Genomic DNA, 27,543 nt, shown 5'->3' on the forward strand with positions numbered 1-27,543 from the left:
CTCATAATCTTTAGTAAAGTATCTGTTGTTTAGATTGCACTCAATTTTTCAAACATAATTGATGAAAAGTGTGCGTGGGATATGTGTGTGAGGATTAAATAGGGTAAGCTTGCCAGAACAGTTTTGCTTATTTTCTAAGATCTCTCACTATTTATGAAATCTATCACTGCATGTAAATGATTAAAACTGCTGTTAAGAGGATGGCCTTAATGTTTCTATATTTATATATATATATATTTTTTTTCTTTTTCAGAACAATGGATCCTTGGTTTGGTGTCAGAATCATAAACAGTGTTCTAAGGTATGCTCCTTTTGTCTGAGTTGCAACATTCATTTTTACCATATTTATTGTAAATGAAACATTTCAGATTCCAGAGAACCTTTTCATTAAAAAGTGTGAAAGAGCTGATTATGGTTTGCTTCTTAAAATTATTTTCCTGAGAGATAATGCCAATCATACTCGATTATAAATCACTGTGCTTTCTTTCCATCTCAGCATTTTTTGCATTGATATATTACCTGCAATTTGCCAGCTTAGAGCCACACAGAGTGCACCAAAGCATGAGACGTGTAACTTTTATGCTACTGACTATGCTACTACATTTCTGAGATGGTTTCTGAGAACAACAGAAAGAAGCAACCAGTCATGTCTGTCAATACAATGAAACAAACCTTCTCTCAGATCCTTCAGCAATGGGCAGGTCATTCAGTTCAGATATTTAATACACGGTATCAGGCTGAATTTGACATGTCCCAACAGCAGCTACTTTTGCCCCTTTTCATGTGCTGACTCTTTGACCCCAAAGCTTGGAGGGTAAGTGAGCTAATATCTAATTGAGTCCACTGGACAAGAATCTTGTTAGGTTGCCTGGAGAGAAACAATAAATGCTTCAGCAGCCACCAGGGCTCAGACTGCAGTGGCACAATCTGTGTATTCGCTTTTTTCACAATACACAGTGGTGAATGCATCCTCTCTTGGTTTATGAAGTTATCTGAAAAAAAATGAGGACTACTTAGAGAGGAGTTAAAAAAAAAAAAAAAAAAAAAAAAAAAGCAATCTGCTCTTATTTCACTTATAGATTGAAATGATTGTTGCTGTAGTAGTTGCAGGGTAGATAAGAAACTGTGGTGCTTGTTATCTCTTTGAATGAATCAACCAAAATAAATTATCTATGGATTTTATTACCCATGGGCTTTTCAATCTCATAAGTAGCCTATCTTTTCTAGGATCAATATGACAACAAACATTTCAATCTACGAATGTAAGGTATCTCAATTTGAGATGTTTGAAGATGACCTGAAGGCCTCTGAAGTTCATATTTAATAAAAGTTATGCAAAATTCCTTTTGGTGGGTCTGATGAGAAACTACAGCCTCCCAAGTGGCTTAGGTAGTGAATGTAATAGTTGCATAGATTGTTACTTCTTCTTATATTTATTTTATTTACTTATTGATTCATTATTTTATTTATTTAAAATTTCTTATATTCTGCCTATATCAGAACAACCATTCTAGGTGGATTACAACATGCAGCATAGACATGAAACATTTATAACAACTGCCATAGTAGGCATTTAACTGAGACTAGGCATCAGCAATTCTGATAATTAAATAACATCTAAGAGTTTAAAACTCTTAGAAAAATATGCACTTTCAGTTTTTGCAAAAGAGCTCATAGTCTGCTATCTCATGAAACTGTGCTGGCAATGCATTCCATAGAAGTAGACCAGCGACCAAAAATGCCTGCCATTGAGTTTCCTGAAGCCATACCTCCTTAATAGAAGACTAGTTTAACAGAAGCCTGCTATTCAAATGCTACTTAGCCAGATAAGTCGGCTCATCCGGCTAAGTGGCAACCACTGAATATCTGACTGTGTTCAGAGGGGCCGCCAGATAGCTGCATAAGTTGTGGGTGGGAAGTGGGTGGATCGGCGCAGTGCTACTTACCTGGATAAGTAGTGATATTCATACTTAGCCATTTAAGTTATTCAGATAAGTTAGACCTGCCATAGAGCAGGCCTAACTTATAGGATCATGCATCAAAATGCGATAGGCCGTTATCGCATGTGATAATGCCGTAACTTGCGCGTGCTAACGACCTATCGCAAAATGCGTATACAAATAAAAAATGTAATATTCTTTGTGGGAGGAGTTCGGGCTAGGTAAATGAAAAGTAGGGGTGGTAGTGCAGTGCGTGATAAGTATAACACATTATCGCGGGTCAGTAACGCAGCTAATAGCTACACCATTTTTCTGGACAGTACGGTCAGATCGCGGGTGGTATCTCGGTCTGTGGTGGTATCATGGCGCATATCGCACGTGATAAACACCGCAATCAATACACACACACCTACCAAGCATTCCTGGACCAATAAAAATGGCTGTCTTTAGCAGGTCAGGCTTCCTAACAGCTTTTGGTGAGTGGCAAGTGTACTCGTACATTCATTCTTCATGCCTCGCCAGCCTCGCCGCGTGCAACGACACGTGGAAGATGAACAACCTGAACAGGACCCAAGGCCACTTCCAAGACGTCCGAGGGAAGTACCAACAGCGCAGGCAGAGGGTCTGCTGCCATGGGCTCTGGGCCCCTGCCCAGCCACGGGTGGGAAATACAGGGAGCGTATCTTTCATCCACGAACATCCTTGCTCGGCACGCCTGAGGACGTTGTGGTTAGCAGGTATCATCTCAGCTCTTGGGCAATCCTGGAATTATATGAAGACATCCGAGGGGATCTGGATTCGGTAATGGCAAGGTCCCGCGCTGTCCCTGGCTGCCTCACCAAACTGTTGGCTGCCCTCCGTTTCACAGCAAGCAGCTCCTTCCAAACCACAGTAGGGGCAGTGAAGAGAATGTCACAAACCACCTTCTTTTGCTGTCTCGACCAGGTCAGTGCAGCTGTAAATGACCGCATTGATCGGTACATACATTTTCCTCGAGACAGGCAGGACTTGATGGACTTGGTTTCTATGCCTTCGCACACTTTCCCAATGTAATCGGAGCTATCGACTGCACTCCGTCAGAGGGAGGAGATGTACTGCAACAGAAAGCTCTTCCGCTCCCTCAACGTGCAAGTGGTCTGCAACGCTCGAATGAGCATCCTGGACATAGTGACAAGGTACCTCAGAGCTGCTCACAATTCCTTTATACTTAGGAAATTGGGCCTCTTTGAAAATTTTGAGGCTGGCCTGTAAGGTGATGTTTAGCTTGTAGGTAAGGCAACCTTTTCTTTCTCATTTCCATCAATGCTTATGGGTATGTGGCTAATGGCACCCAAATGGGGGGGGGGGGGGGGGAAGAGCTTTGGGGGAAGACACAAACAATGGCATAATACCTGGCTTCCATGGTTCTGTAGGCAGGTCATTGCCCAAGGGCATGCCTTTCTCCGCTCATGTTTCAGAGGCCTGCCAAATTAGTGCAGGCAAACAAGGCACAGGACCTAAAGTCAGAATCATTATATACATAGCACGTATTTTTGATCTAAAAGGCCCTGTTCCTATCCTCCCCTTGGGAGCTGTTACAATGTGTCATGTGCATCCGAACAGTGCACTGTGCCCACTGCTGGCCCTGCACCTTCACATGTGGACCATTACTGAGTAGAGATGTGCATTCGTTTATCATGAATTAGGCAATTTCAATGTAAATCGTCGTGGGTCGGGGGCCCCGAACCCCGACATGGATTTTCCCCGAACTTCGGGGAAAATCCGTTTTTCGGGTTTGTACGGGGAGAGGGGCACATTTTATTTTTGTAAATTAAAAATCACCCCAAGCATTACAATTAACTATAATACACCCCCCCACACCATCCCGATCCCCCCCAAGACTTACTAACATCCCTGGTGGTCCAGCGGGGTCCCGCGATCGATTTGTCCCAGCGTGCCTGCCTCATTCAGAATGGCACCGATAGCCTCTGAATTACTATGTCACAGGGGCTACCAGCACCATTGGTCAGCCCCTGTCACATGGCCATCAGCGCCATCTTGTGCTCCCACCATGTGACAGGGGCTGACCAATGGCACCGGTAGCCCCTGTGTCATAGTATGGGCAAAGGCTATCGGCGCCATTTTGATTACTGGCAGCCGATAAGGAGATCGCTCCCGGACCCCCGCTGGACCCCCAGGGACTTTTGGCAAGTCTTGGGGGGGGGGGGGGTCAGGAGTAATGGGTGGCCAGCGCCATCTTTAAACATGGCGCGGGCTATCCAGTCCTCCTATCATGTGACAGGGGCCGGCCAATGGCACGGATACCCTGTCACATGATAAGGGCAAAGGGCCATCGGCGCCATTTTGATTAGTGGCAGCCGACGGCCCGGGAGTGGGAAGACAGCCCGGGAGCAGGAGATTGCTCCCGGGACCCCCACTGGACCACCAGGTACCTGTAAAATGTTCTTGGGGCGGTCGGGAGGGTGGGGGAAGCTAAGGGGTTAGTTTTAAAGGGTCGGGGTGTTTTTTTTGTTTATCGGCTCGGGCGCAGCCGATAAACCAAACCGCGATTGGGCCGGACGAATAAAAAAACACGATGTGAATCGGAACCGGAATCCGAGCCGATTCAGGTTCCGTTTCACATCTCTAATATTCACTGTTAACCTACTACTACTGTTAACAATGCAGGTGTTATTTCTGAGGCCCTGTAAAGCACATTGCCTCAGCACTCCTGTGCAAAACACTTAGCATATAGTACTGGACCAACATTACAGCTGACGTTTCCATGCTTTCATGATGTTGCTGATGCACATGGGTGTGAGCACATCTGTGTATTGCTGAACAGCTGCTATGCTGTAGGCTCACCATTAACTCCTGTTAAACACTAGTATTTTAATTAGTGAAGTGCCCTGCTATGGTCCTCCACAGTCCATACAGCCCTCTGTGTATTGCATTCTCTGGTGACATTGTGTGGTCAGGTGAACAGGTTATGAGTGTACAGACTGCCTCCATTGTAACCGCTACTCCGTCCTTATTGTATAGGGCTACTGCTCCCACAGATGTGATGTGTTTGCCATGATTGATGATGCCCTTTAGGTGTAGGCATCTTGACAAGCAGGCTTTTTGTGCCACCTAAGCCATTCAGGGGTCCATGTCACAATCTTTCAGTAAGTAGGGGTGATATGTGCAAGTCTCAGAAGTGTTTCCTGTGGGCAGCTATACATAATGTTTGTGGAGGAAGGAGTCATACCAACTCATCACCTGTTACAGGAAGCTGACACACACCTGCTTTTGGTTTAGTGGCAACCATTGATGGATCATAGGCCTTGCTAATATGTACGTGCAGGGACAGCAGCATGTAGTCCCTACTGCTAACAAAAGTGAGGATGACTGTCGTTCTGTGTGTTCTACCACAGAACTTTTGGAGCTTGCTCCCTTGTGCCTCAATTCCAATGCACATTAGCAGGCAGTGTGTGTTTTTATATTGAGCACGGTCACCTTTTGCAGAGCTTTGATGGAGTGGTTGTCCTCTGGAGAGGGTGTGCATGTGACAGGGCTGCATATGGACAGGCGTGGGAATGGTCTTACAACTTTAAGGGCTCGTTTTCAGCAATTACACTCACAGTTTATATGTACTGTTCATTGAGGGGCGAGGTGTGCAGGTGGGCATGGTGACACATCAAGAATGCTGGAGAATGTTATTCTGCACATTTGGCTGTTTTTCTCACTTCCACAGCGAGGTCTTTCCTGGAAGTAATTGGAGTAGGGCACATAACGTCATGTTTAGGGGTTGGTCCTGCTACCCACAATGACCCCTGGCACAGACCCTTGGAAAGTGATGGAGGGTGGTTGTGCAGCTAAATAAAATGCCCATTGAATGTGGGAATGCTGTGCTGCATGGATCGGCTATTGTAAAGGAGTAGGTTCTGCTTGGACTATAGGCATGATTCACATGAGTGCTTACCATCTTGCAGCTAAACGCGCTGCATGTATATAGAATTCCTGGTGCATGGATTTCTGGGGGGGAGGGTAGCTCATGGCAGCCTTGACTCCTCACACAGGCATTGGGAACATCCTATTACTGATTCCCGTCTTTGTGTCAGTGTTGTCTGTTTGCATCTCTCAGTGTGTAATATCATGCATAATTGACATAGAGGTAGGCACACCAGCCCACCTTTTTTATCACTCCCTCTGTGCTGTGTACATGCAGGAAGGGTACGCCTGCTGTCTATAGCCCATATGAAACACAATACCTTTTGTGTGCCGACTTACATGTGTTCCGCCTATACCTATCTATAAAGTTATGGCCCACTGTTTCTTAAACACTGTAGGAGCTTCACTTGTTCATTATCCAAATGTCCTGTCCCACTGTGCTGTGTATTTGGTGAATCATGCAACACAGTCTCAGCTGCTGTGTGACAAGTAGGGAGGAGGAATGAGTGAGTACTGTGTGGTACACAATCTGCAGAGGTGTCGAGCACAGGATGACAAGATGTGCTGCTGGTACTGTGCACCAGGCAGTCTTCCGCAGATTGGCTGCCATGCCTGTACTGTCCTGCCTCAGGGGTCAGTATATTATGTGTAAGGTAAGGCTCCCCTTACACATTGCATCCAGATCCCAAAGGCAAAGTACTGGGATGTCATCCAGAGTGTGGAAGACAGCCTGGTCCCCAGAAGCTGAGAGACCATTCTAGGGCCTCTGCTGGTTGTCTATGCCCATTATAGTGCATATGTAGTGTGCCAAGACTAAACACCACTAAGGATGCGGAAGAATGTAAAATCCCACCATATATAAATTAATAAGAGGGCGTGGGTTGTGTAGTGAAAGTTTCAGAGGTCTGGAGATTCTTATAGGCAATGTTGCTAGCAAGGTGTGCAGAAAAGCTATGCACAGAATTAGTAAGTACTAGTGGCAATAAATCGGCTATTTGCATTTGTTTAGACAATTCCTTGGTTTCCCCTCTATGGCACAGTGTTTTGCCGTGGCTTCACTGTGTGTGTCATAGCAGTGTGCATGCTTCCTCCCGATGAAGCCACGGTAAAATATCATTTGGGTCCTAAACACTCTAAGTTCACCATTTACACCACCCAGCCTGTACATGCACACTATATCATGTGTTGGCCTATAAGGTACAGAGCTGGTGACATACAGGCTCATGGAAGGAGGAGTTAAGAAACAGTACGGTATGTGAAAAAGGCGATAGTGAAGGGGATATTTACCTCTGGATGTCTTGTTAGCCAACATACACGGAGCTTTCATTGTCATGCTATGGTCCATATGGTCTTGCTTGCTCCATAAATGCATATTTGGAATGTGGCAGGGCATTGGAGCGTGCAAGGTCATGTTGAGAGCAAACCTTTAACCATTGCTACCATAAACACAAAAACCACACAATGAAGCAACATGAACAGAACGTTCATCTTTCCAAACAGTAAGCTCTTTATTAACAAACACTTGTAGTGCACTGTTTGCAATGAAACCAATTTCTCACATTCTGCAAGGATAAAATAGCTAATAGCACACAACAATGTACATTTCATAAATAGCACCTTCCATGTATACCTGTACAGTAATATATGCAAACAGCATCATGACATATACAGGTGCTACATGTTATCCTTAATGCAGAATAATGATTACAACCAAGAACACAGGAGGTCGTTTAGTAAGCATTTTTCCCAGAGACACAGAATGGGAAAAACCCTTTAGTAAATAGGCCCCAGAAAGAGGCACACCAAATGCTAGAGTATGGCTGTGAAGTAAGAGCTACAAAAAACACAACAATGTGTGTAAATGCTAAGGCCCCAAACAGTACATGTTGAAAGAGTGAACTTAAAGAGGAAAGCCTAAGGGCCAGGCCAGCACAGCTCAGCATGAAAGCAGCAGGAGAACGAGCAAACAGTTCAGCATGTAGGCAGCAGGAGAAGCAGAAGACTCAGCAGCATGGAGGCAGGAGGCCCAGGACATGACACAGCAGCATGGAGGCAGGAGGCCTAGGACGTCACACAGCAGCATGGGGGCAGGAGGCCCAGGACGAGACACAGCAGCATGGGGGCAGGAGGCCCAGGACGAGACACAGCAGCATGGGGGCAGGAGGCCCAGGACGAGACACAGCAGCATGGGGGCAGGAGGCCCAGAATGAGACACAGCAGCATGGAGGCAGGAGGCCCAGGACGAGACACAGCAGCATGGGGGCAGGAGGCTCAGGACAAGACACAGCAGCATGGGGGCAGGAGGCCCAGGACAAGACACAGCAGCATGGAGGCAGGAGGCCTAGGACGTCACACAGCAGCATGGAGGCAGGAGGCCCAGGACGAGACACAGCAGCATGGGGGCAGGAGGCTCAGGACAAGACACAGCAGCATGGGGGCAGGAGGCCCAGGACGAGACACAGCAGCATGGGGACAGGAGGCCCAGGACGAGACACAGCAGCATGGGGGCAGGAGGCCCAGAATGAGACACAGCAGCATGGAGGCAGGAGGCCCAGGACGAGACACAGCAGCATGGGGGCAGGAGGCCCAGAATGAGACACAGCAGCATGGAGGCAGGAGGCCCAGGACGAGACACAGCAGCATGGAGGCAGGAGGCTCAGGCTGAGACACAGCAGCATGGAGGCAGGAGGCCCAGGACGAGACACAGCAGCATGAGGGCAGGAGGCTCAGGACGTCACACAGCAGCACGGGGGCAGGAGGCCCAGAATGAGACACAGCAGCATGGAGGCAGGAGGCCTAGGACATCACACAGCAGCATGGGGGCAGGAGGCCCAGGACGAGACACAGCAGCATGGGGGCAGGAGGCCCAGGACGAGACACAGCAGCATGGGGGCAGGAGGCCCAGAATGAGACACAGCAGCATGGAGGCAGGAGGCCCAGGACGAGACACAGCAGCATGGAGGCAGGAGGCTCAGGCTGAGACACAGCAGCATGGAGGCAGGAGGCCCAGAATGAGACACAGCAGCATGGAGGCAGGAGGCCCAGGACGAGACACAGCAGCATGGAGGCAGGAGGCCCAGAATGAGACACAGCAGCATGGAGGCAGGAGGCCCAGGACGAGACACAGCAGCATGAGGGCAGGAGGCCCAGAATGAGACACAGCAGCATGGAGGCAGGAGGCCCAGGACGAGACACAGCAGCATGGGGGCAGGAGGCTCAGGCTGAGACACAGCAGCATGGAGGCAGGAGGCCCAGGACGAGACACAGCAGCATGGGGGCAGGAGGCTCAGGACAAGACACAGCAGCATGGAGGCAGGAGGCCCAGAATGAGACACAGCAGCATGGAGGCAGGAGGCCCAGGACGAGACACAGCAGCATGGGGGCAGGAGGCCCAGAATGAGACACAGCAGCATGGAGGCAGGAGGCCCAGGACGAGACACAGCAGCATGGGGGCAGGAGGCTCAGGCTGAGACACAGCAGCATGGAGGCAGGAGGCTCAGGACGAGACACAGCAGCATGGGGGCAGGAGGCCCAGGACGAGACACAGCAGCATGGAGGCAGGAGGCCTAGGACGTCACACAGCAGCATGGGGGCAGGAGGCCCAGGACGAGACACAGCAGCATGGGGGCAGGAGGCCCAGAATGAGACACAGCAGCATGGAGGCAGGAGGCCCAGGACGAGACACAGCAGCATGGGGGCAGGAGGCCCAGAATGAGACACAGCAGCATGGAGGCAGGAGGCCCAGGACGAGACACAGCAGCATGAGGGCAGGAGGCTCAGGACGTCACACAGCAGCATGGGGGCAGGAGGCCCAGAATGAGACACAGCAGCATGGAGGCAGGAGGCCCAGGACGAGACACAGCAGCATGGGGGCAGGAGGCCTAGGACATCACACAGCAGCATGGAGGCAGGAGGCCCAGGACGAGACACAGCAGCATGGGGGCAGGAGGCCCAGGACGAGACACAGCAGCATGGAGGCAGGAGGCCTAGGACGTCACACAGCAGCATGGGGGCAGGAGGCCCAGGACGAGACACAGCAGCATGGGGGCAGGAGGCCCAGAATGAGACACAGCAGCATGGGGGCAGGAGGCCCAGGACGAGACACAGCAGCATGGGGGCAGGAGGCCCAGAATGAGACACAGCAGCATGGGGGCAGGAGGCTCAGGACGAGACACAGCAGCATGGAGGCAGGAGGCCCAGAATGAGACACAGCAGCATGGGGGCAGGAGGCCCAGAATGAGACACAGCAGCATGGGGGCAGGAGGCCCAGAATGAGACACAGCAGCATGGGGGCAGGAGGCTCAGGCTGAGACACAGCAGCATGGGGGCAGGAGGCTCAGGCTGAGACACAGCAGCATGGGGGCAGGAGGCTCAGGACAGTCACACAGCAGCATGGGGCAGGAGGCTCAGGACATGAGACACAGCAGCATGGGGGCAGGAGGCTCAGGACAAGACACAGCAGCATGGAGGCAGGAGGCCCAGGATGAGACACAGCAGCATGGGGGCAGGAGGCCCAGGACGAGACACCGCAGCATGGGGGCAGGAGACCCAGGACGAGACACAGCAGCATGGGGGCAGGAGGCCCAGAATGAGACACAGCAGCATGGGGGCAGGAGGCCCAGGACGAGACACAGCAGCATGGAGGCAGGAGGCCCAGGACGAGACACAGCAGCATGAGGGCAGGAGGCTCAGGACGTCACACAGCAGCATGGAGGCAGGAGGCTCAGGACGTCACACAGCAGCATGGGGGCAGGAGGCCCAGGACGAGACACAGCAGCATGGGGGCAGGAGGCTCAGGACTGAGACACAGCAGCATGGAGGCAGGAGGCCCAGGACGAGACACAGCAGCATGGGGGCAGGAGGCTCAGGACGTCACACAGCAGCATGGGGGCAGGAGGCTCAGGACAAGACACAGCAGCATGGGGGCAGGAGGCCCAGAATGAGATACAGCAGCATGGAGGCAGGAGGCCCAGGACGAGACACAGCAGCATGGGGGCAGGAGGCCCAGGACGAGACACAGCAGCATGGGGGCAGGAGGCTCAGGCTGAGACACAGCAGCATGGAGGCAGGAGGCCCAGGACGAGACACAGCAGCATGGGGGCAGGAGGCCCAGGACGAGACACAGCAGCATGGAGGCAGGAGGCCCAGGACGTCACACAGCAGCATGGGGGCAGGAGGCCCAGGATGAGACACAGCAGCATGGGGGCAGGAGACCCAGGATGAGACACAGCAGCATGGGGGCAGGAGGCCCAGGATGAGACACAGCAACATGGGGGCAGGAGGCCCAGGATGAGACACAGCAGCATGGGGGCAGGAGGCCCAGGATGAGATACAGCAGCATGGGGGCAGGAAGCCCAGGGAGAGACACGGCAGCATGGAGACAGCACTTGCAGGAGATGAGAAGAGATAAGAAGACCCCGCAGCTTAGAGCCAGCACTTGCAGGAGATGAAAAGACCCCGCAGCTTGGAGCCAGCACTTGCAGGAGATGGGAAATGATGAGAAGACCCCGCAGCAAAGAGCCAGCACTTGCAGGAGATGAAAAGACCCCGCAGCTTGGAGCCAGCACTTGTAGTAGATGAAAAGAGATGAAGAACCCCGCAGCATGGAGCCAGCACTTGCAGGAAATGAAAAGAGATGACACCCCGCGGCATGGAGCAGGAGACAGGACAGCCTGACAAGAGACAGCATCTGCGAAGACATTGTAGAATACTTAAAGTAGGCCATAATAGGCCCAGAGGCTGAAGGACATCTTGTTAGTGACTGTACTGCTTGTAAATGCTTGACATAACAGCATCCAATGAGCATGATGGAACAGCAACTATGTAGTGAGCACACGATGAGCCGGTTTCTTCCATTTAGATGGCACAGCAACTCTGTCAAGAGTGCGTCCCTGTCTTTTTTTAAAAATGTGGCTTCTTGCTCCTTACTTGCCATGTCTTTCCTTTTTTTGAAGGCCCCTTGCCACACCATGACTTCCCACGACCCCTGTGCCGTTGTGATTCTACTGGACTGTGGCGGGGTGTCAAGCTGAGGGATGTAGCTGACTATTCAGATGGCTGGTCTGGCATCTGCTGTGGTGTTTGTGTCATCACATTCGTTAGGTTGCTGATGGCTGCAGCTATCATTTTGGCATTTTGTGTGCTGGCTGCCATACTTTGTTGCAGGATCTTGTTTTGATGCTGTACACTTCTTCGCAGGACCCTTATTTCTCCCCGCAACTGCCGGATGTCTGCTGACAAGATGGCTGGTGCTGGTGCTGGTGCTGCTGCTGGGGACCCTGATGGCTGTGCTGTGGATGCCGCTGGTGGTTGGCCCAATGGTGGCGGTGTGGATGTTGCTGGCGAGGACCCTAATGGTGGTGCTGTCGGTGCTGTTGGCGAGGACCCTGATGGCTGAGCTGTGGGTGCTGCTGGTGGTTGGCCCAATGGTGGCAGTGTTGGTGGCAGTGGTGAAGTCGATTGTGGTGTCAAAATCTGCAATGTGGGCATATCTGGGCTTCTGTTAGTGGCGTGGGGTGCTGGTATCTGGCAGCTGTTCATTCGAATGTTGCCAGTTCATTAAGGTGTCAAGATCAAGGTCAACATTAATAGGATTGCTTGAGCCTGAGGACTGTATTAAATACAGGGGCTCTGATCGCCCTGCCTCCTGCTGCTACTCCTCCTCCTCCCATTATGTCTCTGCATCCATGACTAAGGGCCTGTGGAGCATGGGTATTGGGTGTCTGGTCCTTGGGTGTTCCTGGCTGGGACTGGCTCGTTCCTGCTCAAGAGCTGTGAAAACAGAGAAGGGAAAAATAAGTACATATGCTAGCAAGTATTCTTTTTTTTTTTTTTTTTTTTGCTATCAGAAGTGCACTTTGGTTCTTTACAAAGTGATCATCTAATGCCAATTTCTGGGGCCTTTTTACTAAAGTTTTTTGCAATTCTTGGTCAATGTGAAAAATGCCTAGTAAAAGACCCTCCTATGTCTACAGCCGATGCTGTCTGACCATTTATGGGTGAGGTTAACTTAACGACAGCGGCTCGTGTGGTGTCTAGCCGCTGATCCATGCCTTCGAACAGGTCCTATCCCAGCCTTAATCAGTCACTACTCCATTTCTGTGGTGACAATGGGACAGAGGTCCCCTCCTCCAGTCTGCTGCACATATTTGGATCGCTCTGCTAGCTTGGCCTTCAGCTGGGTTTGACATCTCAGTAGTGATGGGCAACCTGCTCTCCACTTCTTTGAATGCTGGGTGATGGCCTGGGCAAAGTTGCTCCAAATTTGCCCTTTAGCTGCTTTTGACAACTTGGCTGCTCTGTTTCTGAACAGACTAGCGTAGTGTTGCAGGACCCCAGCGATGAGAAGCTCGTTCTCTGCCACACTGATCCTGATTGCCTACAGTCTCTGGCATACTGCTGGCTGGCCGGCCGAAGGGGGTGCCACTTCCTCTTCTGGAAAGGTGTCCTCCCTGCCCTCACTCTGCATCCTGCTCTCCTCTCCCCTCCCTTCCTCCCTTCCTCCCTCCCTGCTCACCCTGCCCTACCAATCCCCTTCCTGTCTCTCTCTCTCTAACCCTATGCTTCCATACTCCTCCCACCACTCTTTTCTGCCTGTCTCTACTTGTCCCCCTGTCCCTACTCCTGCTCCCTCTGCCTCCTCCCCCTGCTATCCTCAACCCTCTTCTTCTCTTCCCAGGCCTATCACGCTCCATGCTTTCATCCTCACCCACACACTCCTCTGCTCCTCCTTCTCCTCCTCACACTCCTCCTCCACTCCACAGAAAATGACAAACAGGACTTACTATCTTTCACTTCAACAGATATCACAAAAGACAAAGTTAAAGGGAAACAAATGACAACACAAAACAGCACAACTCAGTCAGAAATTGCAGAACTACACCACCAGAACTTCTCTACCACTCACCTCAACACAGCCTCAAAGAAGGAAGGGCAGGAATTGAGCATTTATACTAGGAAAAAATATCACGGTGCGAGATGATGACATACTGTGCGCCACGATGACAGAGCACACACTGCAATGACATAATGTGCACCGTGATGATGTATCACAGCATGCATTACCTCATTGTGCTTTGTGGCAAGCCGCCAATTTGAATATACACACCCCTTTTGTTTATCATGCGCGGTAGGCGCGCAATAAACAAAGCATTTTGATGAATCTAGGTATTAACCGGATATGATTTATCTGGTTAAGTGGTGCCAAATATGGGAATATTCAGCAGATATCCTGTGTAAGTCATATCTGGCTAATTTTCCTAAACGGATTGCTTTGAATATTGAAGCCCCAATGTTTTCAGTGGAGTGCAATGAGCGCGTGAGAATATATTCAGAGATCCAATCAGTGGGGTATAAGATACCCTCACCCTTAAAATCTTTATGGACTAAGTTTATCATCTTACAATTCACATTCTTAGACACTGGCAGCCACTGTACGTGTTCTAGCATTGAAGAAATATGATCTCTGGAGGAAGAGGCACAGTAGCATATTGCAATGACTGCAAAACCCTCATTTGGGAAGCTCCACATAAACAGTGCGCTCCACATAAACGGAGCGCACTGTTAACCTGCCCTTGGACGTGCGTTTTCCCTTACCCCTTATTCAGTAAGGGGTGGAAAACGCGTGTCCAACCCGCGGCACCTAATAGCGCCCTCAACATGCAAATGCATGTTGAAGGCCCTATTAGGAATGCCCGCGCAATACAGAAAGTAAAATGTGCAGCCAAGCCGCACATTTTACTTTAAGAAATTAGTGCCTACCCAAAGGTAGGCGCTAGTTTCTGCCAGCACCGGGAAAGTGCACAGAAAAGCAGTAAAAACTGCTTTTCTGTGCACCCTCTGACTTAATATCATGGCGATATTAAGTCAGAGGTCCTGAAGAGTAAAAAAAGTAAAAAAAAAAAATTTTAATGGGCCGGCGGCTGTCGGGCCGAAAACCGGATGCTCAATTTTGCCGGCATCCGGTTTCCGAGCCCGTGGCTGTCAGCGGGCTCGAGAACAGACGCCGGCAAAATTGAGCGTCGGCTGTCAAACCTGCTGACAGCCGCCGCTCCGGGTCAAAAGGAGGCGCTAGGGACGCGCTAGTTTCTACTGCACCACCTGTGCGCGCGCCGGGAGAGTGGGCGTTCATCCGCTCTCCCGTGTACTTTACTGAATCTGCCCGAAAGGGAGTTACAATGATCAATGGAGGCCAGAATACAAAAATCTGTATGGAACTCTTCCTTTGCTAAAATATATTTTAAACATCTAATCATTCTGAGCTTAAAAAAAGGCAGGGTTTAAAATTACTTTCAGCTGAGGCTTTAAAGTTAGGAGAGAGTTAAACAAAACCCCCAGATGCCTAACTGCTTCAGAAAAGGAAAGTGTGACCCCTTTTCCCTGTGTTTTCTACCACCTCAGGGCCTCAGTCTTCGAAAAGTTCAAAACCAATTTGTTTTGCCTCAACCAAGTATTCATATCCTGCAGGCCTCAGTTGTGGAAGATAGGCAGTCATCCACTGGAAAATGCAACTGTATATCATTGGCATAAATTAAAAAAATGTATGTTATAAGCAGTGAGGATACTGCAAAGTAGCTGAGGTCTGTATTAAAGCAGAGAGGAGGGCAGAGCCCTGGGATACCCCTGAAGCAATTTCTTTCCATGAGGATGGTTGTAAGCCCGCTCTTACCAGAGGCTACAAGGTAGAGAAATAAGAATGAAACCATCCCGCTCCATCACCTCCCACCCTGAGCATATACATCCTGTCAAGAATAGAACAATCCACGGTATCAAAGGCAGAGGAAATATCAAGGAAAATGTTAACCACCCCCTCATCTAACTCACGCAGCAACGAGTCGGCCAAAGGATGTTAAACGAGTCTCCGTGCTGTGCCCACTTTAAAAACAACTGAGGGTCTAAGATATTATTTTCTTCTAAAAGAAAATCATTCAGTGGTGTCTTCTCCAGGATCTTTCCTATGGTGGGAAGCTTGGAAATGAGTCTATAAGTAGAAGGCTCCTCCGTGGACTGATTGCCTTTCTTAATTACTGGACGCACCATTGCCCTTTTGAGAGAATCTGGAATTGAACCTTTTGATAATGAATGCTTCATACATTTAGTCTTAACTTCCAGAAATAGATGTCTTAGGCCATGGAGAACCCAAAAAGGGCATATATCAAGTGGACAAAATGATGATTTCAGCATACTCAATACCCTGCTACTTCTGAGGAAGAAACACCACAAAATTGTTCCTATACTGTGACTCAAGCCTGGAGATAGAGCATAGAGATTTGAAGATTAGTCCTTGACCAGAAGGGGGAATAGAAGGCAATAGCTTTTGTTATTGCAAAAGCTGTTTGATGCAAGACAGCAGGGCAATGCAAGGATGAAGTTGTCTCAGACGGTGACTGTCATAACAATTGTTACTAGTTTCCATTGTTTGCTGAAGTACATTTTCATAAAGTTTCACAAAGATCTTTATGTAAACGGACCAGAAAGTTCAGGGACACATTTCCTCTTCATGACACCGGTTTGGCAATAATCGGTGGCTTTCCTTGGGTAAAACACTGTTTTACCTGTGGAAATGATCTTTTTCATTCTTACCTATGCTCTATTTGGGGAAAAAAAATTGGCATGTGTGTCAACAATACACATACTTTTTCCTGCAGGGTTTTGGAAGTATTCATGGAGTGGTGTTAGGCTGAGAGAGGCAACTATCTATGTAGTTTTAAATAATAAAAATTACTTGTGTCATGTTTTTTTTCCCTTTCTCTTGAAGAATAACCCGAACAAAGAGCAGACCTAAATTTATGAGGGTACTTTTTCATAATAAAAATAATGCAGGAGCAGGTGCAAGATTCAATTGCTGATAAGAAAAGCCACAAACAAACCATAATGATAAAAAAAAAAGAAACAATAAAAAAAGGCATCACATCATATAGGCAAAGTTGATTTAAGTAACAATCCCATAGTAATTGCACAGAAAAGAATCTAATCAACTTAGGGGACAGGCCCTGTTCAAGATTTAAAAAAAAATGATAGCAAATACATAATTGAAATATGCTTTCTAAGACCGTAACTTTCAAAGTTGCACGCAGGTGCTCGTGCGCACACAATAATTGGCCTACACCCAGACAGGCTATTTTATATCATATGCACATGTTATAAAATAGCCTCACCGCGCACACGTGTGCTCAATTTTAGGTGGGCACGTGCCTGTGCACGCAAATACCTCTTCTACCGTGTAAGTAGGGGATTTTAAAAGACATGTGCGCCGACGCCATTGCCCATTTTACCAGTTCATTCCCAGTTTACCGTACTTAGTTAAGACATAAGACTTTTAACCCCCCCTATTTTAAGAAACCTCCTTCTCGCCTGTTAGCCCCAATGTTTAAAAACTCACTGATTTTGCCTAGATCTTTTTGTTTTAGAAGTAAAGTTAGGCGGCAGGGGACCCCGGCACACGCCAGTGCATATAAGTATTTATGCGTTCATCTCTTGAGCAGGCCCTGACATGCCCACACCACCACGCCCATGCCCCTTTCTGGAAAAGTTTCATTTGTGCACGTAGCGGCATGTACGTGCGTACCTGGGCGGCTTTTAAAATCCGCTCTGCGCATGCCGGCCCAACATATTCATGCATCCCATAATTGACCTGACATTTTCTCTGAAATAAAACTGGAAATGTATTTTTTTTTTTGTATGCAGTTTTTCCTCTTCTCTTGCTACCTGTTTTGGGTGTGGTGAATGTGATTGCTGTGTCAGTGCCTTATTTTTGCTGCAGAATGCTGTACAGGTTTGTTATTGTCTTCTTTAATAAACTGCACTTTGATTGTCCCTGGTGGTCCCCCGTCCAAGTATTAAGCAGCTCTGACCCTGCTAAGCATCTAAAATCTAACAAGTTTTGCGTCTCCCAGTGTTGCTGCTCGTTATGTGGTAATGGTCCTTTTTTTTTTTTCTTTCATGTAGGACATTATCTCCATGCTGACCTGTTCAATAAGGGGCTAATTTTCAAAGCCTTTGATGCACATCAAACCCGGTTTATGGATGTACTAAAATAGCCCGGGGCTCAGTGCCTGTAACATGGTTTCACATGCGCTTTTACACAAACTGAGCGGAGGGTTTCCCGGAGTGGAGCTGGGACAGAGATGACACTTACACACTTACTTTTGATCTAAAAAATTAAGCACGGGTGTAGGTATGCAAGTTACGCTCTCTGAAGAGGACGTGCATCTTTATGCAATTGAATGTGTGTTTGTGTACTTGGCCAATTACAGGAGTATTGTGAAAGCCAACTTAAGCACATAAACTTGCTATTAAAATACTCGGGCAAAATCTACTTATACGATGTACTTGTAGACTTTATGTTTGAAAAGTTCTGTCTAAATACTAAAGGCATCTTTCAGTAAGCAGCGTGCTGTGAACTGCTATCACTCTTCAAAGCGCTATAAATAGGGTTTTGATTCTTTTTTTTTTTTTGCATCAGAATAGAATAAAATGTTTAGTCTGCTTATCCAAACTGAGTATGTTCATCCCTACAGGCTGTGCACAGACTGTTTTTGTTTTGCTTGTTTGTTTTTTTAATGGGCTGATGAAATTCCTCTTCCTTTTATATTTTCAATGACCAGCCACTGTAAGGTCAGCTTACATTATACAAAAGAAATGTTTATAGCTCTGCCCACCATTCAGAGAGCGAGGTTCCAATATGCTACTAAATAAATGGAGTCTACTCTTTGGCACTTCCCAGCATACTCCACTAAGCCTTTGGAGTTTACTAAAGCTTTGGAGCCTTTAATTTGCCTTCAGGTTTCAGAATGAATTTCATGGCTGTGCTGATGAAAAAAATGAAACGCACATAGGCTGCATCCCAGATTGGATGCATCTGAAAATGTTGATGCTTTTTTTTCTTTACATAAGAACATAAAATATGCCATGATGAGTTAGACCAAAGCTCAGAGTCCAGGATCCTGTCTCCAATAGTGGCCAATACCTGGCAGATCCCAAAGAATAGATCTATTTCTTGTTGCTCACTCCCAGGGATAAGTGGTAGGTTTCCCAGGTCCACCTAGTTGTTAATGGTTTATGGCCTTTTCCTTCTGGAATTTGTCCAAATCCCTTTTAATCCTTCTATACTAGATGCCTTGACCACATCTTCTGGCAGCAAATTTCACAGCTTGATTTCTAACATTCTCTTTGTTCTTTTGACTGCTTCCATGTACTGAGCCTAAGGATTTCAATGTATTGTCCATAATGACTCCCAACATCTTTTTCCTGGGTAGTGACTTTTAATACATCACTCTGCACTGGTCCACATTAAACTTCACCTGCCTTTTAATTGCTTAGCCCTTCAGCCCTTCTGCACTTCATCACAGTCCGCTTGTATTTTAACAACTTTGAAGAATTTCTATCATATACATATTTGATCACCTCACTCATTTCTCCTTTTTCCAAATCATTTCTAAATATGTTAAGCACCTGTCCCAATTCGTATCCCTGGGACACGCCACTTATTTTTCTCCATTGGGAAAATGAACCATTTAGTCCTATTTTTCTGTTTCCTGTCTTCTAACCAGTTATCAGTCCACTACAGCGGTGTTTCTCAACATTTTCTGTGCCGGGGATGGCTAGCTGTCTTCATTATGGAGCTGGAACCTAGAAGAGGGTACATGGGTCTCAAGGCCAATTGTATTTTCTTCACAATCCTGTGGCCACGGGGTGTTGGGTTCTTACCAATGGAATGAAGGAAGTACTCCTCCAGGTCCCAAGGTGTCGGGGGTGACTCTTCGACTGTTCCGTGGGTAGGTCTCTCTTCACGGTCTGTGGGAGGGGTATGAGTGCCAACAGTGGTTCAAAAAAAACTAGTGGCACTTTACACACAGGCTCTGGGCACAAATAGCTTGTTATCTCAGTTCTCCAACGTTCTTTATCTGTGCAAGTACCTCTTAGTAACTGCGCCAGGGCATGGATAAGCAAAGCTTCCCAATTGGACAGGGGTGTCCTGGTTGGGCGGAAAAATCCCCTTCCAAAAATACTGGCAAACTCCCACTTGTACCTCTTTTCCCCAGAGTGAAGGTTTCCACATGGAGGTCTCAAAGGGCAGCAAAATGTTTTTGCTCACAGTTTTCTCTCCCCAGATGACACACAGTCCTTTGGAGGAACGATCCAGGTTGTCCCCACTTCAGGGCAGGAAAGGCGGCAGTAAAAATCATTCCTCCCAAATCCTCAAAACTAGTTTTTCACTCAAACGTCATAAACTCTGAATTCTCTTGCAGTGGGTCACCTCCAGGTACCAAGTTCGAATTGTGGGCTGGAGTGGGCAGCGCTTTCCCTATTCTGGCCACTCCAGAAAGAGACTCCCCCATAATCCCTTCCCAGGGCAAGATGCAGGGGTCTCACAAATCACTCCACAAATCAGTAAAATCTTAAAAAAAACAAACCTGTTCTAGACAGCACAATCAGATAGGGAGTGTAGTGGAAAAGGTTCATCACCCACCTTCCTTGGATTCCAGACTGTGAGGCCTGGTCTCTGGGCACCCAAATCTCAAACAAGAAACATTCTCCAGCTTCCTCTCAGCTCTAAACCAAAACTGCACTGCCATGCAAGCTGTTTTTCTGCCAGCAGGAGGGTAGCCATTCCAATGACCTCTGCGAAGATGTCCTGAAATGGTGCCCCCTTCTCCCTGCTGCCTAACTCCTCTCTCGAAAGGATGTATGAATTAAGGTCATATAACGGGGAACCCGGGGAGTGGTGGAGATGGTTTCTCACACTCTCCCCCCCTTTCATTTTTCAAAATTAGAAGACAGGATCCATATACAAATTTTACAATTATAAATAGAAATGTATTCCAGCACATGTCTTCACACTACCAAACTCCATAATACTCAAAAAACACTATGATTTGGAAAGCATATCATTTATTCCTTTCTTAGGTGAGTGCTAAACCCAAGCAGTGTCTGTACATGGTGCAAGCATTCTTATGCATGGCATGATGCTCCATCCTGGAAGAAAAGAAAAATTCAACACCAACATAGCAGTGGTGGATGCCCAACGTTTTTTCCTTGTGGAATATACACCAGTGAAATACATTTTGACCCACTCTGCTTAATAGGCCTAGGGCTCGCTCAAAGAATGGGAGGCTGAATATGGAGCATGACACCTAGTGCTCTACCACTTTCCTAGGAAGGACTTCACACTCTAAAAGACCCCTTTTCTTGCCCAGGCACCCATCTTTCAATGTATCACCATGCCATGTCTCCAAGTTGCAATTCCTAAAGTGACAAAGAAAGCAACATTAGAATGAAGTTCCCAAATACAAAGCGCACTCATTGCTAGGTTATGTGGACTCTCTCACAATGCCGGGGCAGCAGGATTCTCTCACTATCCTGTAAATGTAATTTGAATCAGTCATTTAAGTTTGAGATAGATAGATAAATACAATACAAAACACAAATAGCAGCAAACGTGTCCTCTCATAATCCTCACTCTTTTCCCTCTTGGTGTTCTCCTAGGTGAAAAACAGATGACATTTCCTTTACTTCACACACACACACACACACACACACACACACAGACAAGACATAGCTGACTGTGGAGGCAGTAGGGTCCCAAAAAGTATGTACCTACATGTACTAAACATAGAACTAAAGGCAGAAAAGGACCAAATGATCTACCCAGTCTGCCCAGCAAGCTTATACCAGTATCTGCTGCACTGTGCAGGATACCCTTGTGCTTACCAGTCTCTCAGACGTAAAAGTCAGGGCCCTCAGATGCTGTCCGAATCCAATTTTCCCTAACCCCTGCCGTGGAAGCAGAGAGCATTGATGGAGCCACATCAAAAGTGTCAGGCTTAATGATTAAGGGCCGGATTTTAAAAGCTCTACGTGCGTAAATCACCTTACACACACTGGGCCTATTTTATAAAGGCCTGGAGACGTGAGTAAAGCCCTGGGACGCATCTAAGTCCCGGGGCTTGCAAAAAGGGGCAGTCTGGGGGGCGAGGTGTGGGCAGGACAGGCGGTCCGGGAGCAGGGCCAGAGGACTCTGACACAGCGTCCATTTGCTGCTGTGTTGGAGGATCGCATGCCGGCAGGCTACCGGCTCGTGCAACTTGCGCATGCCTCCAGGCAGGTGCAAAAGGTTTGATAAAAATTTGGGGGGGGTTGGAATAGGGCTGGGGGGGAAAGGTTAGGGGAAGGAGTGGGAAGGTTAGGTTAGGGGGAAGGGAACATGCAAGCGGGCGTCGGCGCACGCAAGGTGCACTAGTTATAAAATCGAGCATACATGTGTGCGCGCCGGGTAGCATGCGCACACATGTACGTCCGCACGCAGGTCTTTTTTTTTAATATGTTTTTTATTAGGGTAATGTACACATAACACAGTACAGTATCAGTAGGTTAGAACATAACAGTAAAGCATAACATTAATGAAACAACCTGACATCCGTTCAGCATGAGGCAAAGAGTTTTCCGGTAGGGCACCGCTATGCCCCGATGTCATGACACTCGTTATACAAACAGATAACAAAAGCAAAACATGCAATAACCCCATGAGAAAAAAAGGTGACTGCTATCCAAATGTCTAACCTAATAGGGCATCGGTATCATGACAAATACAAGAAACCATCCCTCAGTGTGTAAGCAGTAATCATGAAACATCTTGTATCCCAAATAAAAGAAAAGAAAAGAGAAAACAGAATGTAACAGGTAAGTGGTCCAGATCGTCGCTAACCATGAACCCCTTATTTTATTATATATATATATATCCTTTATTTGTCATACCCCCCTTTCCCCCCCCCTCCCACACAAGTGCCCAATCTAAATGTATAAATAACGCATATAAAGCATATAGGTATCTCATCCCTCCACCTTGTTCAGCAGTCTCCAACCCCAGTATGTCTGCCTTCAGTTATTGATGGAATCAGAAACAGCATGGCTTATGCTTGGAATCCATCCGCGTCAGGTAGGAGGCGACGCTGAAGCAACTGGTATGTCCGGCGGAAGATCTCCCACATTGGCCTCGAAGGAACGTCGGCCTTTATTGGGTCCCAAAACCTTTAAAAGAAAGGGTTCCCACATGGCTTTTATGCGCTGGTGGGTACGTCCCACCCTATGTTGTCCCGTAATGTCATCAAAACTAGCTAGCTTCAGCATCTTGTTGATCCATACTTGGAATATCGGGGGATCTTTTAGCAACCATACAGATAGTATCACCTGCTTGGCTAGTATTGCAGCTAAAGTAAGGAATCTTTGTTTGTCAGGAGAAATGGGCTGAAGCCCAGCAGGCAGCTTCCCAAATAACCAGTAGTGGGGCTCAGCCGACAAGGCTATGTCATAACAGCTTATACATAAGGCATGGACTTTCTGCCAAAAAACAAGCACCTTGGGACAAAGCCAAAAACTATGAAAATAGTCCCCCACTGCTGTTTCACATTTCAGACATGTATTGGAGGAACAGATCTTCATTTGGAACGCCTTCTGCCTTGAATAATAATAGTGCCATATGAATTTAAACTGGACTTCACGCAAGCTGATGTTTTCCAACGCTTTTGGTATATTTTTCAAATAGGCCTTAATATCATTGATAGAGATATCCAGTCCATCCTGATCCATCCACTTCTGCGCTATCACCTTTGTTGTGGATGTTGGGAGGGAGTTCCGGAACGCTTGTACAAAGAACGAGCATTTAGGCTTTCCTATAATGGGGCCCAAGAATAGAGATTCTAAAACTTTATAGTCCTGAGAGGGAAACCTATGTATTCCCAATGTGGTAATGTAATGTCGGACTTGCATATAGGCGTATATGTCAGAATCCCGTAACTCATATCTCGGGTGTAAGTCCAGAAACGTAAATAAGCCACCTTGAGATACATTCACAAATTGACTCAGATATTTTAAGCCTTTGTCCTCCCAGTGACGGAACACCGCGTCTCCAAGACCCGGCGTGAATTGCGGATTACCATAAAGCGGGATAAAAGGGGTCACTGAACTCCTGTTATCTTGTAGCGCACATAAACAGTCCCAGGCTTTCCTACCAGATTCAATGATAAGAAGTTGCGAGATACCAGTTGGAATCAGTCGTCTTGGTACTTGTAATAATGCTAGCGGGTTCATCCCCTGTAGCCAAGCTTGTAGGTGTAATTGTGAGGAATGAAATGAGGTTCCTGCGAACCATTCTTTAATGTGACGTAGCATACAGATAAGATTATAACGTTTTAAATCGGGGCACGCCAAGCCCCATTGCATAATGGTTCGCAGAGATACTTTAGAGCTATTCTGGCTTTCCGGCCCTGCCATATGAAGCTCCTTAGCGCTTTTTGAATCTCCTGAATATCTGTTTTACTTAACCATAGTGGCAACATTTGGAGAACATAGAGCCACCTCGGCAATTCATTCATTTTGAATAGTTGTATCCTGCCGGAAAGAGACAGAGGCATGTGGGACCATCTCTGTAGTCGTTCTTTGAGATTCTTCAACATAGGCTGAATATTAGTTTGATAAATGATATTAACATCCGAGGGAATCAAAACTCCCAAGTATTTAAGGTGAGGACCAGCCCATCTCAATGGAAATCCCCCCTTCCAACCCTGGTGGACATTACCAAATACTGGGATGGCTTCCGACTTGTCTGCATTAATTTTTAGACCTGAAAAAGATCCAAAATTTTTCTGATGTAGGAGAACCCGTGGTAAGGAGGCCACTGGGTTAGTGAGAAATATGAGTAAGTCATCGGCAAAGGCTGCAGTTTTAAAGGAGGTGTTATCTACTTCAATCCCGGTGATCCGTTTGTCAGCTGTTATTATGCGGAGTAATGGATCCAGTGAGAGGATATATAAGAGCGGGGATAATGGGCAGCCTTGTCGAACTCCCCTTTGTGGTACAAAAGGGTTGGTGATAGAACCATTAACTAATAAATGGGAAGTGGGATTATGATATAATAATCTTATATATTGGATTATATTACCCGTGAAACCGAATCTGCCCAAAACTGAAAATAGATATGGCCACGCCACCCTATCAAAGGCTTTTTCTGAATCGAAACTAATCGCCATTGAATTTAGATGATGTGAAGAACAATAGGCCATGGCAGTGGTCAAATTAACTATATGGGAACTTGCCGAATGGCCCTTAACGAAGCCCACCTGGTTCGTGGAGATGATATGAGGAAGGACACCACTCATCCGATTTGCCAATATATTAGCTAGCAACTTCAGGTCGCAGTTCAACAATGATATCGGCCGGTAGGAAGACGCCTGAGATGGATCTTTACCTGGTTTTGGTAACACAGTAATATAAGCTTTGTTAAAATCTGAAGGAAAAGAACCAGTTACCAAACCTTCCCTGGAAAAAGAAGCATAGAGGTACAGAGATCTGCGTGTTCAGGATTTTAAAATAGTCATAGGAAAACCCATCCAGGCCTGGTGCCTTCCCGACTTTGCTTGTTTTAATTACTTGAGAGAGCTCCAAAGGCGTGATAGGTTTGTTAAGTACCTCTAATTTCAACGGAGTCAGCTTCGGTAATGTTAGCTGCTGGAAAAACTGGTCTTCCTCCATTGTACCTCCTACGCGGTCCTCCGAATAGAGTTGAGCATATAAGGAACGCAAAACTTCCCCCATTTCAGCTTCTGTTATGGCCCATCCGCCGTTTGGAGTCTTCAATTTTGCGATATGGGTCCGACTACGTCTTGCTCGTACCAGGTTCGCTAACAATTTGCCCGTTTTGTTTCCATATTTGAAAAAGTTGTATTCCGCAAAAAGACAGCTTTTCTTAGCTCTTTGTTGTAAATGTCCTTGCAAATCTCCGAGGATAGAGTAGTAGTTGTTTCTGGTTACAGAGGACGGATTAGTAATTAACTGTTGTTTGGCCTGATGCAAGGAGGTTTCTAATTGCAATATGGTAGCTTGCAGTCTTTTGTTTCTTGACCTTAAGTAGGAAATAATTTCTCCCCTCATAACGGCTTTGCTCGCCTCCCAAAACAATCTGGGTTCTGCCGTATGTTGGGCATTCTCTGTACAGTAGCTCGACCATTTTTCTCGTAAAAAAAGTTGGAATTCTTTATCATTTTTCATATAGGTAGGGAAACGCCACCATTTAGACTGCGAAGAAGAAGCCCCAAGCTTTAGGTCAACCCAAATCAATGCATGATCAGATACACTTGCCGGTCCTATACAGGTATCCGCGACAAGGGGAAATAGCGTGGGTGATCCGAATATGTAATCGATGCGTGATAAGGTTTTATGCACCTTAGAGACGTGAGTATAGTCTTTCTCCTCCGGATGCAGTGTCCTCCAATAGTCTAAAAGTTGAAGTTTTTGGCAAAAATTAGCTAAGCATGTAGAAGCCCTGTCAAGCCTGGTGAGCTGTGCTGAGGATGATCTGTCCAGTTGAGAATCCATCACCAAATTAAAATCTCCAGCTACTAATAGTCGTCCTTGTGAGTTTGCCATGATCTGGCCATTGAGATGGTGGAAAAAACTTGGGGTTATCGTGTTGGGTCCATATACTGTGCAGATTGTAATGTCCAGTTTATTTAATTTACCTGTAATAATATGGTACCTGCCATTGACATCGTCGAACTCAGAGGTCAACTGAAAATTTAAAGATTTATGTAGGAGTATGGCGACCCCTGCTTTCTTGCCTTTGGCTGGAGAATAATAAACTTGTCCTACCCAGTCACGACATAATTTTTTACTTTCAATTGCCGACAGATGTGTCTCCTGAAGACACGCTATATCAGTTTTATTTCGTCGCAGATGTTGTAGCACTTTCGTCCTCTTTATGGGGTTACCTAGGCCATTAACATTTAAACTAACCAAGCGCACTAGAGACGTGGGCATTGGCGAGAACTACATTGATACCCTTCAATGTTGAAATTCCTTTTGTAATAAGCCAAAGAGCCCCCCAGCCTAAGCTCTTCAGCCCTCTTTAGGTTGGTCCCCCTTGTTCGCAACATGAGATGAGATAGTGAACATTCCAACATGTAACAATAAAATAACATGTACAGTATGACAAATTGACACTTGTGTTCTCTACATTCCCCTATCTGCTCCCACCCGCCCCCTACCCCTCCCCCCCTCTTTCCCCCATCTCCCAAAGCCATAATCCTTTCTTGAGAGCAAGAAAGGAAGAAGGTCACTAAAGAGATGTGTCCAGGCACCCTCCTACCCAAATTTACATGAATAAAACAGCAATTGCATCAACCAGTAATGTCATAAATATAACAATGAACATTGAGAGGTAAGTGAAAAAAATAAAAACATGAAAAACAAAGCGTGCATGTCCCAGAGATTATCTTCCATCTGCAGGCAACTTCCATCCTCCATACGTATGATCCAAAAAGAAACAAAAATCTGTAATCCAGTTAGTCCAAACCTGCTTGCCCATCAGGAGAGTGTACTATAGACGTGGCTTTGAAACTATGGTCTGCAACCAAGAATCACTCCACAGCTCCTGAACTGCACGAGGACTGCAGTAAGTGGTCATGTCAACTACAGGTGTACATCCATTTGGTCATATATGAATGTACGCGTTGTTATCCCCTCCGAGCCAGACCGGACGCGTTCACTGAGTCACAGAGATAAGTAGATGAACATGAAAGGAAAGGAAAGAGAAAAAAAAAAAATGTGTTCCAGCCAGGTATACAACCTGGTAAAATATTTCCAATCCCTGATAGCCAAATTTGCAGCAGTAGATCCACACTTCCTTCGGTTCTTTAAT

The 27,543-nt window shown here is 47.0% G+C and overlaps 1 protein-coding gene across 1 annotated transcript in view; it reads left to right on the forward strand.

Moving 5' to 3' along the window:
* The window catches only part of ANOS1 (anosmin 1), a 464,829-nt gene that overhangs the window by 98,866 nt on the left and 338,420 nt on the right, over positions 1-27,543 (forward strand). The window contains exon 2 of the mRNA XM_029604378.1: positions 254-301. Coding sequence (XP_029460238.1) covers positions 254-301 — 48 coding nt within the window. The remainder of the gene's footprint in view (positions 1-253; positions 302-27,543) is intronic.

This window comes from Rhinatrema bivittatum, chromosome 5, assembly GCF_901001135.1.
Source record: "Rhinatrema bivittatum chromosome 5, aRhiBiv1.1, whole genome shotgun sequence".
NCBI lineage: Eukaryota > Metazoa > Chordata > Amphibia > Gymnophiona > Rhinatrematidae > Rhinatrema > Rhinatrema bivittatum.